The sequence below is a fragment of the Pleurodeles waltl genome, chromosome 3_2 (genome assembly GCF_031143425.1).
Source record: "Pleurodeles waltl isolate 20211129_DDA chromosome 3_2, aPleWal1.hap1.20221129, whole genome shotgun sequence".
Classification (NCBI taxonomy): Eukaryota; Metazoa; Chordata; class Amphibia; order Caudata; family Salamandridae; genus Pleurodeles; species Pleurodeles waltl.
Window position 1 is genome coordinate 2,993,657 of NC_090441.1, and position 21,344 is coordinate 3,015,000.

General features: G+C 41.6%; 1 protein-coding gene across 1 annotated transcript in view; it reads right to left on the bottom strand.

Annotated features, from left to right (window-relative positions):
• Positions 1-21,344, bottom strand: part of CA4 (carbonic anhydrase 4) — a 78,195-nt gene that overhangs the window by 18,100 nt on the left and 38,751 nt on the right. Inside the window, exons 2-6 of the mRNA XM_069226539.1 lie at positions 17,880-17,927; positions 16,506-16,670; positions 7,505-7,650; positions 5,188-5,271; positions 2,651-2,717 (exon numbers count right to left, since the gene is read on the bottom strand). Coding sequence (XP_069082640.1) covers positions 2,651-2,717; positions 5,188-5,271; positions 7,505-7,650; positions 16,506-16,670; positions 17,880-17,927 — 510 coding nt within the window. The remainder of the gene's footprint in view (positions 1-2,650; positions 2,718-5,187; positions 5,272-7,504; positions 7,651-16,505; positions 16,671-17,879; positions 17,928-21,344) is intronic.

The following is a 21,344-nucleotide window of genomic DNA, read 5'->3' on the forward strand; positions in this document are numbered from 1 at the left end:
TGCCACTGTTCTCTAAACCACTGTGCTCAACACCAATGCACTCTACACCACTTTACTCAAAACCAATGCATTCTATGCCACTGTACTCCATGCCACTATACTCAACTCTGCAACACTCTACTGCATGGCACAGCACTCTACATCATTTCGCTCTACTTTGCTTTCTCTCTATGCTGCTCTATTCCACTCTGCACCACTCTACTCTACGCCATTGCTCTCTGCACCACTCTACTCTGCACCGCTCTACTCTATGAAACTGCACTCTACGCAAATGTACTCTACACCCTTGAACTCTATGCTGCTGCACTCTACAATATTCTACTCTGCAAGACTGCACTCTCCGCCTCTGAACTCTGCTCCACTCTATTCTGTGTCACTGCATTTTACTCTGCACCACTAAACTCTACACCACTCTACTGTACTCTGCGCCAATGCACTCTACCCCACTACACTCTATGCCACTACAGTCTGCATCACTTCACTCTATGCCACTGCACACTATGCCACTGCACCTTATGTCACTCTAATCTACTCTGCACCACTGCATTCCATGCCACTGCACTTTTCAGCACTCTACTTAATGCCACTACACTCTGCGCCAGTCTACTCTGCATCTCTGCACTCTATTCTGCACCATTTTACTTTACTCTGCACCACTCCACTCTACACCACTTCACCCTACTGTGAAACAATCTGCTCTTCACCACTCTACTCCACTTTTGCCACTCCACCCTGCTCCATGCCACTCTATGTCATTGCACTCTGTTACTGCAATCTGCAATATACTACTTCACTCCACTCTGCACCACTTTACTCTATACCACTGCACACTGTGCTTCTCTACATCACTGCACTGTACACCGCTTTACTCAAAACCAATGCACTCTATGCCAGTGAACTCTACAGCAATCGACTCTGCAACACTGTACTTTATACTACTTCAATCTACTTGACTCTACTTCACTCTACAACATTCTGCTCTACGACACTCCACTCCACGATACTCCACTCTATGATGCTCTACTCCATTAAACTCTATGACACCATACTCCACTCTGTGCCACTCCACAACACTCTACTCCACTCTATGCCATTCTACACTAGTCCACTCTATGAGCTTCTAGACAATTCTCTTTCTGCGCCTCCCTCTACGCCACCCCATGCTACTTTGCTCAACCCTATTCTTTAACACACTACTTTTCTCTACTGCAGTTCACTATTCTACTCTACACCACTCCACACTACTCTATGCTACGCCACTCTTCTTTGCTACTCCACTCTGCTACTCTATGTAACTCCACTTCATGACATTTTAATCCACTCTTTGCCACTCCACTCTATAACATTCTCAATAACTCTATAATCCGCACTACACCACTCTACTCTGAAAAACTCTACTCCACTCTACACAACGCTCTCTATGCAACTCCACTCTGCTCAACGCCACTCCACTCTATGACACTCTACTCCATGACACTCTACTCCACTCTGACACTCTACTCTATGCCACTCAACTCCACCACACTATGCTCCATCCTATGCCCTTCCACTCTACGACACTCAACTCCCTCCAGGACACTCAACAACACTCCACTATATGCCACTCCATGGCACTCCTCTTCACTCCACTCCACTCAACTCTACTCTGCATTACTCTACTCCACTCCACAATTCTCTACATCACTCCATAACACTACACTCGACTCCAAGACACTCCACTTTACAACACTCCACTCCATAGGACTCTCTATTGCTCCACTAACATTAAGCCATGCTGAATAGCAGCCACACTAGTGTACAACGTGTTTAAAACATATTGGCAAAGCCAATAGCTCTTGCATAGACAAGACCTATTGACTTTTTCAATGCGTGTTTGGTCTGTCATTAGCAGATAACTTTTGATTTTCTAAAATTTTAAATATAATATCAAGAGGAACTTTCAGCCAGCCCTCAATTTGTTGGTCTGTCATTGTACCATTCACGTTATTCTGCCTACTGCGGTATACAGTAAGTGCCAATGGGCCAACCCACTCGAGCCACTGGCTGACTTTACTATGAGTGACAGGGTTACGCTCTTACACAAGGAACACATCTGCACGTAAAGTTTTTCCGTTCAGTCTCATGGACTGCTATGGCCACTGTGTTTTTATATTGGTGGAGATCCAGCAGCTCCCCAAATAATAACGTTTTACGAGAAAATAACAAAGCAAACAGGCATGGACAAAACCAAAAGGTTAGCAACCAATGAAGGATGTATTCACTTTGCCAATGATTGTTTAATCTGAGAGCGCAGACCCACTTAATTATTAATCTTGGTACTTTTCTTGAAGCTATACAAGGATATAATTTTGCATGAAAATCTGTTCATTAACTTTTTTTTTTAAAGTAATGAATTTCAAATCTCAATAGGAATTTCCCACCCCCCTTCAATAAACCATTACAGCGTATTTCTTAATACTTTAATTGCTTAATTGCTTAATTGAAGCTTGGAGAAATGCTTGTATCATCACTCTGAGTATGTCTCCCCCCCCCAAATACGTACATTCTGTAGCTTTCTTCTCTGCTGGTGAAACAATCCATAACATGACTGGAGTTTTATCAGGATGAATTACTGCAATAATGAAACAAACCTGGAACTGAAATGCTTTACCTTCAAATGGAATATCTTTCAGTGCATGAATCAAAGGCTCGTATTTATCGTTATCATTATCAGCTTTCTGAAAAGACAAAACAAACATGGTTTAGTGATGTCATACCTGCCTACTGCCATCATTGGGCACTTCCGGGGCAATAACGCTGAGAAATATTCATTAGTACTTCATTGTGAGATGGTAGTGATAACATTTCACTCAGGAATACTGATACTAAAGGTATCAGTATTACTGGGTCCAGGTAAAACCATGGGATAACAGGAGATCCCCTGTAGGGCCATGTGGAATGAGTGGTAACATGCATAAATATGTGTTACAATATTGTTCTGCAGTTAAACCTGTAAACCTGTAACTCAGGCCACACATATTTCCACTGAATTTCTACTTGCAATATCAGTCCATCTGAAAACTAGAGCTTTTGGGCAAAACAGATATACCACGTTTGCCAGGTCCATGCATGATGTGCGAATCCAGTCCAGGCTTTTTTTTTTTGCTTTAATTTCTGGAATTTGTAGTCCTGTTTTATAATGGAATAAGCAAGACTACAAGTTACAGAATTCAAAGAAAACACCTGGACTGGAACAGCACATCATGCATAGACCAGGTAAACTTGGAAGGGCTGATACCAGGCCACTAACAGCGAGGAAATAAAAATGTGTCCGAATTTGAATTCTCATTTGAATTTTAAATGTGCACTGTTCAATAGTTTTATTTTGGGTGGTAATATCATTTTGTGGTATTGTGAGCCGGGAGGTCCCAATTGTGACACCTATTGGTTTTGCCAATGCATTTTAATTTTTGGTAGATGCCACTGTAATTGCACACACATCTGCAGCAGCCATTTTCAATTGGAATTTAAAAAGTAAAATAAAATGCATCGAAAGATGATCACTGTCGGTGAGCATGCATTCATTGTGGCTATCTTTGAAATCGTTTTACTTTATGTGTACAAACCCCGTCCAAAGATGGCCCCTGCGAATGCAAGGACTTCCATGATGGCCATCCTTGGATGGGACTGGTAAAAATAACAAAATATATTGTCAAAGATGTGTGTACATGCACGGATGCAGGCAGACATGTTGAAATGGTCAAAAACGTATTTTACGATGCCCACCCGCTGACAACATTGCCAGTGGCCAAAAATGAACAAGGCTGTTGAGCAGGAATCAGGACAGGTGTGAAGGGAGACAGGGGATGAAGGCTAAATAGGAGAGGAAAGGAGTGGAAAAAAAGAGGTAAAAAGAAGAGCAGGAAGAGAGGGGAGTAGAAAAGAGTCCCTCACATGCACTTTAAGGCAAATTGTGGCATCAGCAGTGAAATGCGCGCTTCAACCAATGGGGGTACTATGAGGAAGAAATAGGGCTGAAAGTCATTGGATCAGAAGCAGGGAAAACAAAAAGACAACAAAACAATAATATCATGATCGGGGGGGGGGGGGGGGGCAATGTATAAGTAACTTATTGCAAGAAATAGGTCTGGTCAACCTCTAAAGCTGTCTGTAGCCAAGACCTAAAACATCACATGGATGGTTTGGGGTACTGTGCATTTAAAGCAGGCCAATATTGGAACAAGGTAAAGGGGTTACTTTCACACGAAAACATGTAAATGTAACCATTTCAAACAGCTTGAATCTAAAGCTAGTGCCACCTCTACTTGAAGCCTGCACTCGGGCTCAGCACAGTCATCTTGGTAATTTATGCGTTCCACTACCGTTAAGTGCTGTGGAGCCATCTGTATCAAGAGCTGCTTTCTCGTTCAGAAATATTAGGTAGAGAAGAAAATATTGCATCAGCCACAGATTCCTATGCTGTCAGCTCATCTGCACAAAATCCACATGTTGTACTATGTCAGGCCATTGATCATATATTTAAATGCTTGTAGCAAGTAATATAGCAAATATCATTTTCTGTCTACCAGCACTTTGCCAATTTCTCTTCCACCTGGAAAACTACATTATGAATACTGTTTTGTAAAGAGAACGTACAAGTAAAGCTTTAGGTTTTCTAGACAGACTAGTGGACAAATCTGGAGCGATTTTTTGATTCAGTGTTTAGGCATTTGTACATCTGCATTTTACAGTACATTTAGTAAGTACAACACTCTAGCAACTATTCACTTGTGTATGCCAAGCAATAGTCCTTATGCAAAGTGGAAGCTCAGCTGCAAAGGCTGATGTTATTGAAAATTATGCCAGGTTTGATAGCGTAGCCGGTGTTTCACATGTAGGTTTTGTCAATTGATAAGGAAGAAAGACTATTCTAACCAACTGTTTGAGCAAACATCTTGCAATTATGGAATTGACATTAACAGAGAATGCAGCCTATTTAGCCAAAGCCCTAAAAAAATCTGACAAACCTATTTCAATTTTCAAACTTAAACTATAATTCATCACCTGTTATGACAATAAATCTGCAATCAAACTTCACATACACGTTTGCGTTAATCATGACCAACATTTTGGATACTCTTATAATTCAGGTCCACGTATTTTTTCTTATAGAGCTAAATTTCTCTATACCTTATTCGAACAACTTACTTCAAAAAAGAATCCTAACACTGCAAGGGGCTTCTCGTCACTTTTTGCAGTAGTAGCACCTTGTATTTCATGAACTATGTGAAGCTATAAGAAAATGCATAAATGGTTAGAAAATTAACAATTCTCTCTTTTCTGCTATGTTTGTTCAATTCTGTATACACCAATTACACAAACCTATCTTTTAAAGTGGCAAAAACACAAATGTTTTATCAATACACTTATTCACATAAGTATTTCCCACAAATAAATATATAATATTGTAACATACATCATACATGTGTTCCCATATTTCTCTGATCTTTTTTTTAATTCCACAGATTATCATACAGTCCTCATAATTTTGCTAATAATGAAGAGAAATGATCAGTTTAGCAGAAGAATATTCAGGTAGATCGAGTTGTAGAGTTACTAATATTCTGCACAAAGCTTCTGCACCACGTGAGAGGGAGAGGAGGACAGCGCTATATCTATTTTGATATGGCGCTGCTGCTCTCTTTCCAAGCGCTGGTGTACTTTTGAGCTGCCTAGTGGCATGCACAAACCATTGCTTCATGGTGCAAAGGTATGTTTATGAGGGCTGGCTTGCGATTGGTATTGGAAGGGTGGCTTTTCAGTACCAAATACTATGCTCAGACATACTCTAAAACTGTTATCACTTAGCATTTGCACTGTACAGTGTAGAACACATGCAAAGTTGAAAAACATGTTTAGAAAAATACTCCTACTTTGCGCATGCGTCAAGGAGGTGCATTTTGTGCTGCAAAGCCCTTTCTAAAAATGTTAGTAGATGGCTTTTACGTGAAAGACCATGGGTGGGTTCATGGGAATGCCCACGTAATGCTCTCTTGTAGCAAACTGGGCAAAAGCAGTACTTTGTTACTTTTATACAACTTTCCAGTGAAAAACAAGCTTTGAGCTTGGAAGTAAATAGTTTATCAACACTTTCCTCTGGTTTATGTTACTTTTGACATACAAATTATTTTAGATTTCACTGGATTTACATGGCATTCACACACTGAACATCATAACTAAACATGTATTCTAGAATGTGGCACTCTAAACCCTGAACACTGACAACTATTGTTTTAATTTAAAAATACTATTTAGGTGTAGAGTTAGTGGTGGACAAATTGTTTCACCATTATTCCCCCTTAAGAAGAGAGGTGCAGTTGTTCAGATTATTTTAGGATTTATTTTGTTTGTCTTTATACAAAAAACATAGGCTCTAATTATGACTTCAGCGGATGGAAAAGGCCGTCAGCAAATGCCTTCGATCAAGTTACCGCTAGTGTGGTCCCCTTCCCGTGGCCCCTATTATGAGTTTCCCTCTGGGTCAGTGGGCAGAAACAGACAGAACAGAAACAGCCCACAACATTGATGCCGGCTCATAATATAGCCGGCGGCAATGTTGTGGTGCATAGGGTGCACCAACACCCATCGCACTTTGGGGCCCCCTGTACCCCGTCTCCACCAGCCTTTACATGGCAGTGCTACCACCTTGTAACCGGCGGTGGAGAAAGGACTTCTAATCCCCAGGGCAGCGCTGCTTGCAGAGTTGCCCTGGTGGATTAGGACCACCAGAACCACCAGCACAGCCAGCCCCTCCAGTGGAGAGGAAGTGGCGGTGCTGGCGGTCCGACCATGGCGCAATCGCCACAGTCGTAATATGGCTGTCGGACCGCTACATTAGTGGCGGTCCGACCGCCACCGCAGCCCTGGCGGTCTTAAGACTGCCAGTGACGTAATGAGGCCCATAGTTCTTTCAAGCAATGTTTGTGAGTTCTAGTCTCCGATGGCTAGAAAGACTGGTGATAATTCAGATAAACAAATGGATGTCTTTCAGTTTATCAGAAAGCCTTTCACGTCTTTATATTGCTGAGAGGAGACAACCCTACAAATCTGTAAAGCAGTTACCAATAAACTGATTTTGTAAAGAAAAAATACACACAATTTGTCTGCCAAGGCTTTTAAGTATGTGGCATGGTGTGGGCCATATGCCATTCATACTGTGCAGCATGGTAACAACAGAAGTTGTAGGTAATAGCCCACTCAGTTTTTAGCAATCTCGCTGGGTGAGGACCCAATGAAGAAGCATGCCACATGACTAACATGTGGGTGAGGGTCCATAGAAGAAACAGTATAACTGTTTGCATCCCTATTTAAGGGACCAGAATATGTATTGGATGAATTTTGTTAGGGTCAGGCCTACTTGTTGCTTTGATTATGAGCAGGGAAAGATGGGGTTCTGATAGGTGGTAGAAAATGACTCCCTTCCTCTTCAATAAGGATTATCACAGAGCAAACAAGTGACAAGCACCTCTGCTGGGTATCTCCTGCCATCAATCAAATGTTCTGATCCCTCACTTTCCTTGGTACCCCAATGCAGATGGAACTGGACAGTTCTGTACGACTTGGAGAGGCCACCGTCTGAAATTTGCATGTTCTTGCTTAGCTCAACCTGAACTAAAGACAAAAAGAGACAAACATATAGTTGATAATTGTGTTTATTTAAAAAAAATGCACATTTTTTAACTAAGACTAGGAGACTTATGACTTTAAACTGGAAAACAAAGGTTGTAAATCTTTCTATTTCTTAAATTATGGGAGGCCATACTGTGTTTTTCCTAACACATTGAATAAACCATATTACATATTAGAGCAGTGGTTCCCAACTTTTCGACTTCTGTGGACCCCCATCAGTACTGGAACCTGGGGACCCCACTGAATCATTATTGGAATCTGGGGACCCCCACCAATGAGTCATTACTGAAAGCTGGAGACCTAATCTGCAAATGTCATTAAATTTTCTGAGCTGTCACGGACCCCCTGAGGAGGCTTCGCAGATCCCCAGGGGTCCCCAGACCACAGGTTGGAAACCACTGTATTAGAGCATATAGACCAATATTGCTTTTTCCAGGTTGGGATGGCAATTAAAAAATGTCCCGACTTCAGCTTCAAGTTTTATTATAATGTCCTAGACCCTCCACCAATGGCATTTTAAGACCATAATTCACCTGCTCTGTACCATATTCCATTTTCTTGTTCTAAAAATATTTAAATGCAAAATGCAAATCAAACATTTGGATAAAAAGAGTTAGCATTAAACTGAATAATTCAACACATCAATAAAAGAAAAGAGGGTAAAGAAAGCACAGCAATCTTTAAAATAATGTGATTTTTTAAAAACAAATATGAATTATTAATAATTGTGTTACATTTTATTTCTAAAGACTTTGTGAAGCTCATTAAGTTAAAAAAAATGCTAGGTTGCAAGCCCACATCATTGTTCTATAGTCTTATAGTGTCCAATTGTCTAACGTTGGTCCTTGGTAGTCTGATTGATGCCATATTTTCAAGACAAATGCTGACTATGTAAATGGCTCCGAATTAGATTCATTGGGCCTTGTTCATAAAAAGCATTGTGTACACTCATAAAAATTCTCTCATGAACGTCTGAAGATTTAGGGCCAGAGGCATCAAAGTATTTCGCACTCGCAAAAGGTGCGAATCGCAAAATTCCACCGTTTGTGAATGCAAAATAGCCTTTCTAAATGTATGAAAGGCATTGTTAGTCCCATTTCAGGGAATCACAATTTTTTTAAATATCAAGCATTTCCTACATGTAAAATGGGCATTTAGATAATGCTATTACCATCAACTCCAAACTGATGGTAACGAGTCCTAGTGCTGTTCTGAGCAGCGTCAGGATTGCGGCAGGGCAGGCTGGGAGCCTGTGCCTGCAACCTAGGAGAGGAGCAGTGCGGTGGTGACAGCGGCGGCAAAGGTAAGTTTTTGTTTTAATCCCCCCGCCCCAATACCCACGCGTGTGCACCGCCTGCCCTTATTTACCACCGCAAGCCGTTCCTGGATTAGAGTTGCATTTCTTAATAGCGATTCTCTAATAGCGATTCCGACTCTGTAGGAATTGCTATTAGAGAATCGCTATTTTGTTACATTCCATTTTGCATTTCCTAAATAGTGATTACCTAAAATTCGCTATTTGAGAAATGCAAAATGGAGCTTCGATACACCTGGCCCTTACTGCTTTTTGCAAATCACATTCTTTGCCAGGAGTATGCCTAGAAAGCTGAGACAGTCTACAACTGGCAATATCATCTGACGTTTTTGAACTCATCTAATGAATTTTTTTAACTTATCTAATGAAACGCTGTACACACATTACCATTCTACATTGGGGAACATCAGCCCGTCCCTGAGACTGTTTTTTTTTTTTCTTTTCCTTTTTAACTCCATGATGAAAGCACTTTTCACAGTGGAGAAACCCTGTTCCCTAACCCCTTCCTTCCCCCCCCCCAAAAGGTTTAGAGAACCGCTCTGTTCCCTTTCCTCTGCAGAAGGAAATGTGCTCTAGCCTTTTGCCAAGTCAACTCTCGAACCATTTCCAGGGTGAGAAAAAGAGACAGACTGAATATCCACAACTATGTTTGAGGGGGTTCACTAACTCACAAGGCAAAGCACATCTTGATCTGCCCATCCCCCCCCCCCACCGCTATTCTTGCTTAGGATTTACCACCACTTGTTTGTCACAGCTTTTACTAACAATTAGACAGTAGTACAGTCATCTGTGTCTTCTTTTGGGAGTAATTATCTCACATAAAGATCTTATAAATATTGCATGAAAGAGCCATCTCAAGAGCCAGTGCTGGACAACCACGTTACTAGATTGTTCCTCAGAGAATTGCAGCACTTTATGTTTGGTGGAGATACTTCACTTTATTCCACCAAAGCTCGTTTTGTAGTAGATGGATGAACAGTGCAAGACACTACATTCTCTATCATGTTTTACCCGCCTGCTCAGCATTTGACTCTATTGTCAAGTAATTATCACTAAAAATAAAAAGATGAGGGTGGCCTACTAGGCAACTGAGAAACCTGGAAGTCTCACTAGTAGGACACTTCCTAAAGTTTTGAGACATGGGCCAAGATGTTTGCACAGGTCTGCACTGTTCTTGGGTGTGCCTGGCACAGAAGGGGTCAAGTGCTTGTTTGGCAAAAAAAAGCTTTTACAGGGCTTGTGCTGACTCCAGTTCAGCCCTTGAACTGAAACGATCACAGCAGAGAAATATGGGGGTGCAGAGCAAACTACCACTTAATGTTTTTCCCAGGAGTGCAGCTCCTGGCTACTGTCTTTGCAGGTATGCCTCCGGCTTTCAGTGGAGGTCTCTTTAAGCACCCCTCTCTCAAAGAGCAGTCTCGAGGATAGAGTTCTGTGCACTGCTAGCACATTACTGAGGGCTTTTTTGGGCACAGGTTCATGATCATAGGTGTTTACCTCATGTCCACTCCACATTTCACCAGTGCAAATTGTGAACTTGTGTAATAGCTGTTGCAAAGCCAAGCATAAGCATCCGTGGCCCTCCTATATTATGGAAATACTTTGTAAGTGTGAAAGGCAAGAGTAAACATCTGTTGTGGTCCTAGGCACTTTTCCATAATGTGGCTTCACCTATGGGTTCCCTTTTCACCAACCCTGAGACGGAACTCTAGGCTCACCTTTATAAAATTGTTAATATACAGCTATCCCTTGGCCCTGTTGTTCATGGTTTTTAAAGGAGAAAGCTACATCACTTGCTCTATTCAGTGCCACTTTGATCCATAAATCATTATAGGAAGGGGATGTACCCACCTCTCTGAGAAAACCATTGTACAAAGTCTGTTGAAAAGCCCGCCCTCTGCCCCAAAGTTCCCTAGAAATTGTGGCCCATCCCTCTATTATCAGTAACTGGAAAGCTCACTGGAAAGGATGTGTACAAGTACCACCTCACTGATCATCACCAGTCTAGGTTTCTTCCTAGTCAGACGATTGACACAGGGTTGATACTGCTTAGGAATGACATATTAGTCTTTGTCAACAGGTCAAAATGGTGCTGGTGAATCTTCAGGACTTGAGTGACACCATGAATCACTAGCTGCTTCTTCACAAGTTGAAACAAAAGCCAAAGGTTCGGCAGAGTGTCTAAAGTGGGGCCGATAATTTATTACACGTAGGAAAGCATCTTTTGAATGGACGATTTCTCCTCAACTGTACAGCGAGCGGTCCCAAAGCACTCCTGTGATGTTCAGACACACACACACACACACACACACTCATACTCACACTTGCTCCCATTTTCTCCCTCTTTTTATTTATTTTTAACTCATCATCTTTTTTGGCTACTCTCGCCATTCCACATTCTACCACTAGAAATCTCTAAATCGTTATGAATGATAGCAAAATCCTGACAGTTTCTATTGTCATCCTTATGAAGAGTGTTATTTTCAAGTTTAACAGGATTGGGAGAATACTCCACCAGATTCCAAAGCTGTAGAATGCTCTGCCATGAAGGTAAACCCAGCCTACATTAAATCAGTTTTTAGTATGGAATGCTCAAGAAAGCGGTCAGCCAAGTGCAAAGAGCCTGGACATCAACACACCATGTTTAGAGGTGGAAGAAGAGAAACAATCTCTTCAAAGAAGATGGGCTCTGGTTATCGGTGATGCACCATATTTCCTTCAGTCATTTTCCTTGCCTGTTGCGATCACCAATGGTGCCTAGAACTTCCAGCTCCCAAAATAAATTTCCATGTGCCCAGACAGGGATGTATAGCAATGGTGATCCAGGAGAGACAGGTTTATGCCAGGTTTTCTGCCATGCACATTCGATGAATGTACATACAATAAATCTGAAAAGAGCTCAATCACGTTGACAGCAATGATCCTGAAAAGGTGCCCTTGATCACTCAGTCATACCTGGAACTTTTCTGGCTAACACTGGTTCTAACAGACTTTCACCCAGCTACTAAATGGTGGTTTGCAACTTGCCATAAAAGGATCCCAGCCTTCAAATGCAATGTCCATTGGCTCACTCTGTGCTAGCTACTTCCAGGTCAACATACAGAGTTATAGATGGGTAGCAGTGAATTATGGGGATGTTTTTCACTGTGGAGTTCTGAGTGACATTAAAGAGGAAACAAGTAAAGATCGAGTTGTCTATGATGTGACTCATAACCCCAAGTTGAAAAACATCTGTGTAGTTCACTTTCTACCCACCTATGATTTTATGTTATGCATGGCCCCCAAAATCACCTGCCCCTGCCTTCAACTGCCACGCAGGGGGAGAGGAGTAATAGCTGAGCCATGCATAACATGGCCTCTGTTATGTATCCCAGTTCAAAAGTTAAAAAAATACTTACCTGCCATCCTTGACCAACCCCACCATCTTTCCTGCCTTCTTTCCTCCTCCCGCTGCGCTTTCTGCTTCCGTTCAAAGCTGACAAGCAGAATCGTGCTGACCGGCTCTCAGAAAGCTCTGCATGCCTGCCCTGGAAGGCCTTCATGGCGTACCAACAGTGGGTAATGAGTTTTGTTATCAACTGTTGCTACATCTTAGCAGGGTGTTATGCATTTGGAAACGGAAGTAAATAATAGAGGTTCTCTATGCGAGCCATCCATAACAATATTTGTCATGCCTCTACTCAGGCCCCCCTATAAAGATTTATATATATATATATATCTATATATATATATATATATATATATATATATATATATATATATATATATATATATACAATTATATGTGGATACCTGGAAATATCAGCGATGTTATTCAACAAGGGGTTACAGCAAATAGAGAGCACAGCTTGAGTTTTCTGTGACCCCATATTGAAAAATATCCCAGTTATTCTAATTTTACTCATCCGTCATCTTATGTTATATATGGCCCTTCAACTCGTCTACCCCTTTTTCGAACTGACAGACAAATAATGGAGAAGACTTACAAAACTTGTAAAACAAATTGCTAAAAAAATAATCTGGCCTTCTGCCACTCACCCCCACCACCCTCTGAAAAAATCCATCCTCAAATGTTAAAAGACACTATCTGGCCACCTGTCACCCACCCTCTGTGCCATCCCGCTCCATTGCAGTCCAAAGCCACAAGGAAAGACCTGGCACCAGGCTGTCAGTGTCCCTGTGAGAGCCGCATGCGAGAGTGAGTTAATTTCTCCTCACAGCACAGGTCTCTACAGGGAGAAGGCGATTGGCGCACGCATAACACCACCTATGTTCTTCCATCTCACTTGGGTCTGTGAAGACCCGGCAGAGGCGGGAGAAGGCAGGTGAGACCACCAACCTCCATTCCATCCACACTTGGTGTCTCTGGAGGTAAAGGGGAATGGAGTGCTTACCCTAGTGATGTCACAACCACTGTGGATAACCACTGTTATGAAGTCACCTCAGTGAATAACCAGTGCCTGGTCCAGTTGTTTCCTAAGGAAGCCATATATAACAAATCCATCCTCTCTTTTCCTTGATCTGATCTCAAATCAAAGTCTAGCTTACTCAAAAATCATGAAGCGCTTAGGCCTCACAAGGGGTATAGAAAGTCCTATATTCTTATAATACTGGCATAATAAATCTTTGGTCTCAGTTGGCGTTGAGTAGCCTTCTTGGGACTAAAGGGCCAGATTGAAAAGAGCTCTTGACAGGAACTCGATATAAACCAATGAGACAATCTTTTTTTCTTTACTTTCTAACTGCTTTCAAGCAACTGTTTGGATCATCTATTGTCTTTGAGTGTATTAATAACTCTTGAGTGTCAGGCAGAGGTCAACACGGTATTTGGCACAAAACAAAAGTTTTTATCAGAGCTTTCAGTGTTGTGTAACGCACATCCTCTCTGGGACTTCATTCTGGCCTTATTTATTTTGCTATGCTGGATTTGGGCGAAAAGCAGCATGTTTGTCGTTTCCCTGCTGGCTTCTGTTTGTGAAGCATATCTCTGCCTCGGTATATTTTTCCGCTACACAGCTGGAATCCAGACCCAATCAGAATGTTCGCACGAAAGCTCGGAGGGTGAACCCATTGCTAAAAGGAGAGACAGTGCATTCGACGATCACCAAGCAGTTGACACGTGTAACAGTATCTCTTTTAATCAAAGCAAAGATAATCGTATGTCTAAGAAAACGATGCAAAATGTTTTGCCTCATTTTTGCTGCTTACTTGGTTAGAAACGGAAATACCTGATGCATTCCCTCCATTTCTTACAAGGTAGACACAGCAATAATAGTTCGCAATCATGAGTTACAATTTTTTACTCTGATGCAAAACTTTGCTGTGAGACAAATCGTGTTTGCTCCAGTGCTTACTTTGTAAATAAAAAGGTGCCGGTGCCCAAAGCCCTCTTCTTAAACACGCGGCTGCTGCAATTAAATGTGTGAACATGGAATACTGAGGCGGGGAATCTTGAAGCCATCTTGGGCCTCCTCAATCCATATAAAGCCACTGGCTGCCCCTTCAGCTCACTCTTGCAGCTTTCTACTTTCTCCCTTTGTGACGCTTTTTCGTGTTTCCCTTCCTCTGTCTTTCCCATATGTGTCTTTTGCTCGCAGCAAATCCTTGAGGCAGAAGAATAAGCCCCGTTCCTCAAAAATAAATGCCGCTGCTGAGCACCGGAAACAACAAGCACAAATTAATCACTAGTTTGCTCCGTTCACATCACATATGTAGCAAAAATAGAGTAAATTGATTTGGTTCCTCCTGTAGCACCCTACCAAATTTTGACGTAATATAGTAATTGAGTTCTTATCTTGCGGAACTGTCTGACGGGTATGTTAATCTGGTTCGATCATTTTACACCATCACGTGATTCTTGGAGAAAAAAAATGACTTCCACTTTTTGTGCCTGATGTTCCTTATTCCATTTTCCTAAATTAGGAGTGTAACACCAAAGATAAGCTATACCATGATGTAGAAAAATAAAATAATATATTGTGACTGCTCGTCAGTTTCAAAAAGTAGTACAGAGATGCCATAGGATCATTTAAAGGAATTACTCGCACCACAAATCTGCATCTGACTGATGAGGCTGCAGTCAAAAAGCACCCAAGAAGTGATCCAAAATGTTGTGCCATGTGATTTCTTGTATCCCGTGGCATATACACTAAAGCTAACAACCACCTCCTAAAAAGCCACACTATATATCTCTTGGAGTCTGCTCTACAAATCTTACACAGTCATCCACTGCAAAGCCCCACTGTAGAGGACAACTCGCTGCTCTGTGTTGTAGCCTTCACTACCTGCCCCTCCATACAAAAAGGAACGCATTGGTGGAGCCTCCTCACTACAGGCAGCAAAGCTCTGGAACTCTTGCTCATCAAGACAAGGACATGAAGACTTGGCTCTTCCCAAAGTGACAATGAAGGGCCACGCAACCACCAGAACCACTTACCATCACTAGGAGGGCCAATTGACACGGACGCCAGGATCACCCCCATCTGAAACTAGAACCAACCCCCCAAGGATGCTAGCCATAGCCACATCTCTCTCACTCTCCTCGTCGCCAGTCCACAGCTAAGCACAAGTTATGATAGGGACACCCTGCAAAGGGCATGTGTAGTGATGAAAGAGCTAAATACGGTTTCAGTAATGCGTTACTGAAATGTAACTTGATGTGCCTACGTCAGCGCCAAAACCTGGGGAATAGTCCTAATTTCCCACCTTAGAAATACAAATGGGATAAATCTGTGATAAACTAAAAAAATCTGTAGGGTGTATATTGTTTGATTAATAATGGGAGCTGGAGACATGCTTATGCTTATATGCATGATATCACTTCAATGAATTATGGGTTAAGTTATGTATGAAGCTCTTTGGAAATGTGATGCATCACAATTCACACTTCCATATCATTTGTTTTTGTGTGGCAATAGGTCGAGCAGCTGCCTGTTACTGCTTTGTAATATACTCATACATATACACATACATGTTGCAGAATTTTTATTTTTATTGTTTTTTCACTCAGTCCCTCGATCCCCCGAAGGCGTTTGATTAGAGTGGATACGTTTGCGAACAATTAATGTAATATTTTATAAGTATTTTATATATCATTGTTCTCTCTCTTCAATTGATTACGAAATTCATTTTCTGTATGTGTAGTGTGCATAGAGTTGACTACTAGTGTTCACCCTCTCTGGAAGTTTTCCCCTCATTGACTGATCAGGGAGCAAAGAGGTGAGGGGGGGAAGTGATTTGCTCAGCACCACATGTGGTCAAGTGAGGAAGTTGGAAAGATAAGTCAGGTCTTCTAGAACCACAACCAGCAGTAGGTCCCGAGAACCCACCCGCCCATGGATGCATAAGTGTAGATGGTTTTTCATTTCCATGTATAATGTAAGGATGATCAAATGATGACAAGGGCGGGTTGAGTAGTCCACAGCAAGATGTGAGGTGAGTAAATTCATTTTATATTTAATATCATAATCTCATATGACTCAACATCACTACGAAAATGGAAATGCGGACACAAGGAACGTACCAGAATGGCCATTGTTTTTTATCATCAATAAATGCATGTCATTGTACCCCTTAAAGGTAAGCGGTATCAGCGACTCCGTGAACCTTGTGTCTTTGGTGATAATGTTGATAGGAGATTGGCTCTCTTTTCCGCATTCTTTGTACTGTGTTTTCCATTCCTCGGGTTCTATGAAAAGACAAAAACAGTAAGTGTGCAAATAGGTCTCTGTTCGTTCGATGTGTGCTGTAGGGTGATCACCTCACGCCATGCCATCACGGGCAGTCTTTTCAGTCCCGAGCTTTTCACCACAAATCATTGCTGTGAGGTGCGTTGGTCTTGTTAGTTCAATGCAAGCAAATCAAGTCTACAATACCTAGAATCAATTTAACAGGCACATGAAAGCTAAACTGGCACCTAAGAGCTCAGGTGTGTAACCACATAGAATGAGATGGCCACCATAATGTGCCACGTACTACATCCAGAGAGAGTACTAACACTGCTTTTATCTATTTAGGGTCGCATGCAGGACACATTTTGTGCAGCAGCAGCAGCTTTTCTATAGAATTTGGCCGCATTTGGGGAACAATTTTGCTCCGCCTTAGCTTGAAATTGGACTATTTATGACTCTCTTTACTTTTGTTTTTAACACACTTTTGCCGTTTTTTTATTTAAGTTTCAATAAAGTATTGAGCCAGGTTCACATAAGTGCTGTTGTGTGAATGAATTATGTATTCCACACAGCTACCACTGTGAATTATGCACATTGTGAAGTAACCATGCCTGGGGTATCAAAGGGTAATGACTTCTGTTCCACTTTATTAAAAGCTAATGCCTCTTATAGGCTGCAGGGCCAGGTGACGTGACAGGTATGGGGGGTGAACCTGATTGTGTGGAAACTTTCCATCTTGTCACAAGGCAAATCTATCGGCTGCGCAGTCAGATCACCAGCTACAAGTCTCCCACGAGCAATCAATATTTTGTCAAATCCTAGATCTGCACAAACCAAGGCCTTGGCTTAGTGCACATCACCTGGGATCTGGAACCACATCCCTATAAACATTAAAACTGTTCCTTCTCTTCTGTAGTTTAGGCAGAAACTCAAGCCCTACCTCCTGAAAGAACATTACCACCATACATGATGGAAATCAACCTCCGCCGACGCAACCTGCCTCTTTTAAATAATCATGAATTGTACCTCATGGCTTTCTTCTACAGCTAGGTCTGTACTATAAAAATACACACATACCCACCACAAAAAGACACATTAAAAATATCAAGCTGGATCTGCTTTTGGATTAGTAGCAGTATGCCTGCAGAACATAATACTACGTATGCCTAAAAACATAGGCCTTCCACCGACTGAATTCAGTACAGAAATATATTGTCAAAAATTACCTTTGCAAGTGTTGGAAGGAGTTTTTTGGGATTTATAACACCAGTGAGCTGAAATTGGAGAAAAAAGTAATACATTGTGAGTGCAGTACAGACATGAGAAATACATTTGCTAAACATGTTATGCCAAAAATAGCCATTATATGGTATATCCATATAGCTATCTGTATTTAAATGAATTCAATTGTACATGCTGACTGTGCTATGCTACTGTATTATCCTGATCTTGCAATCATTAATTTGATAACGGTATTTATTGCATAGCTGCCAAGTTCACCAGGTCTTGTGTGACTAGTTGTAGCAGCCAGGTTTTTCTTTGCATTCCCACTCAGACCCCCACGCACACCCCCTCACAGACCCACTCAGACACTGACGCACCCACAGACAGAAAGGTTACGGAGATGTTATAATTAGGTTCTGAATTTACTTGTGCAAAACCTTAGAACTTCAGCAGTTATAAGTAGAGTTATTTCAAGTAACTATAACTAGCACCCAAAGTTAACTAAAACTGGTGCCTTTGACATGCAGTGCTAATTACCCCAGATATTACAGCAATCATGACAACTTTTATAATGTCATTAAAAATATCAGTGAGGCATTAGCAGTCAAATTAATGAAGAAAAAAACCATGCATGTTAAAAATAAATTAAAAGAAAGTAGTATTTAAAACAATCTATTTTTAAACATCATTCAAGGTCACCAGGGCACAGCTGTGTGGAGAGCAGAGTCAGATCTATCAGAGGGCTCCTTAAAAGGCTGAGGCCCTGGGCCAGAGCCCACTTTGCCCACACCTTCAAACGACTCTGCCATTAGACCTGATTTTTTTTCCTGTTATCTGTCAGTGATTTCCCCATGAAATAATGTGGTCTCTTTTGCATCAGTTTGCTAGCTTGTTGGTGGTTGCACCAGTCTATTTCCTAATAGGTGTCATTATTTGTTTGTTAGCGGTGTTTATTATTAGCCACTCACACCGAGTGCTGCAGCGCATTGGGCTAGAACATACATTAGTGCAGCCAGCACCACACTCAGTGAAGCACTTTCTTGAGGATTCATTTTTCCAGCATTTAGCACCTCCAGGTGATGCAGACTGGTTGCCAGTGAAGTCCATAGAGTGAAGGAGACAGGCAGCCAAGATGGAGAGTCTACAGCACCACCCATCATGATGCTTTGGGTGGCTCGTGCTCTTTTGCGCCAAGGTGGAGAGTCTACAGCACCACCCATCATGATGCTTTGGGTGGCTTGTGCTCTGTTGCGCCAAGGTGGAGAGTCTACAGCACCACCCATCATGATGCTTTGGGTGGCTCGTGCACTGTTGTGCCAAGATGGAGAGTCTACGTCACTGCCCATCATGATGCTTTGGGTGGCTCGCGTACTGCTGCGTCAAGTGGGAACATGCAAAGGATTCTATCTCACAAACTAATTGAAAGTAACGGGCGTATTACTCTGGCTGAGAAAGAGAAATAATTTGAATTACAAAGGTCTATTGCAAGTGATCGGCAATAGAGAAGGTCTATGAAAGTGGGGGGCATAAATAATAATAAAAATCCCTATGCAGCACAACCCACAAACTGGATTTAGTTATTTTTGGAGTGTGGTCTGCTTGAAGGACATCTGATTTCTGTACACGTACTGAAGGGCTCATTTTGTGGTGCTTGAACTATTAATAGCATTAATACATACATACAATTCTAATGATAGGCAAGTCAAAAAACGCTTTTTCTATGGAAACATGGTCCTAACTATAACTACCTACTGAAGACCAGAATATATATATATTCTCTAGTCTTCAGTAACTATCATTCTGCTTTCCATCTGCACTCTGCTGAGATGCACACATGCTGCACTATTGTTGGGATGAAAATACTTTTTTCCACATGGACAAATAAATATTTTGGAACCAAACCTTCCAGTGACGTGTCTGGAAACTAAAGTAATTCTTCATTTAGTTGGAGAGAACACTTGAGAAAGGATAAGCTACAGGATGGAGTGTTCGGAAATTAGGACAATAACATCATGAACAAGCCTGGAGTGGGGGAGATAGGAGCCGGACATTTCTTTGGCACCCCTTTGCAAGGGGCCCACGCGTCCACCTATGCAGAAAATTCACCATGTGTGTTGAAAGTTATTCATTTTTCTGACAGTGTTTCAAGTGAGAGTCAAAGTTTACAAGAAGAGCTGGAACACTGTGCAGGATCAAACAAGCCCATTAAATAATCGTATAGAAAATATTAACCCCTTGTGAATTACCAGAGCAGTTGCTGCTACTGTACACTTAAAGGCAGATGTACAAAACTTGTCGGCGATCATAAAGCCTACGATTTGCGAAAACAAAGTCTTTGTGACCACAAAAGAGTGATTTGCAAAGAGCGAATGGTTCTTTGCAAGTCTTTCTGGATCGCAAAGTGCTTTTTGCGACTCTTTGGAAATCGCAAAGAGGAGGAGGGGTGCATGAAAGGGATAGTCCCCTCCTAATTGTGATTTGGTCAATGTGTCAATGGTTTGTGGATCCTGACACAGTCACGAGCCACTCATCAGTTATGGACCTGGCATTGTATGGTAATTGATTTGCAAAGTGGAAGCTTCCCACCTGTGAATAATAGGTGGCCATGGGGAGCAGACAGTGGTCTTGGTACCAATGCATGCTCCTCCTCAATGCTATTCCCTGGATGGCAGCATTTTAAAAGCTACCTCTGTCCATTAAAAGGATAGAGTTTGATTTTTTAAAAATGTTGACCTATAGAGTTTGTGAATGCAGGGATGATACAGGCTCAGTCTCTGCAATCGCAGGAGGTCGTAAAATGCCTCATATCTCATAAATATTAATGAGGAAGGACATTTTGCGATCTTCTGAAAATGTGGATTTTGTGGTGCAACCGACTTGTATATCACTTTGTGACCTGGGCTTTGTACATCAGGCCATTTACAATAATTCACTGAAATTACAAAAATCAGATCTTACTGGCTGGGTCGTGTTGAGAATAATACGAGATTATGCCATTCAGCTAGGTGAGTAGGCTAATGTGTCTGCTGCAGAAAGATGTCTGCACTCCGAAGATCATTGTTTCAAATCTCAACGGGGCTGACTTACTCTTTCATCCTTCTGATGTCAATGAGATGAATACAATTAAGTTGGGTTGTAGTAATATCTGTTACTTAAAGTGTTGAAAAGCTGCATTGCAGTAGCTGCTAAGGCAAAAGCACAAATTGTATTAACTTTAGCATAGCCACATTTTCTAGGAAAAAGACATGAAACAAAACGATACCTCCGTTTTTTTCAGAAAAGAAAAAGGTCACCACGTTGCCCAAATCTGCAAGCGGACTATTTCAGATTTTGGAAGCACAGCTTGAAAATATTGAAATGTCTGAGAAGTCTATATTATTGTGAATCAGATAAACAGGCTGATTGAATAAATAAATAGAACATAAGGACGCCCGAGTTTACATTTATATTTGACTATGCTACACCCC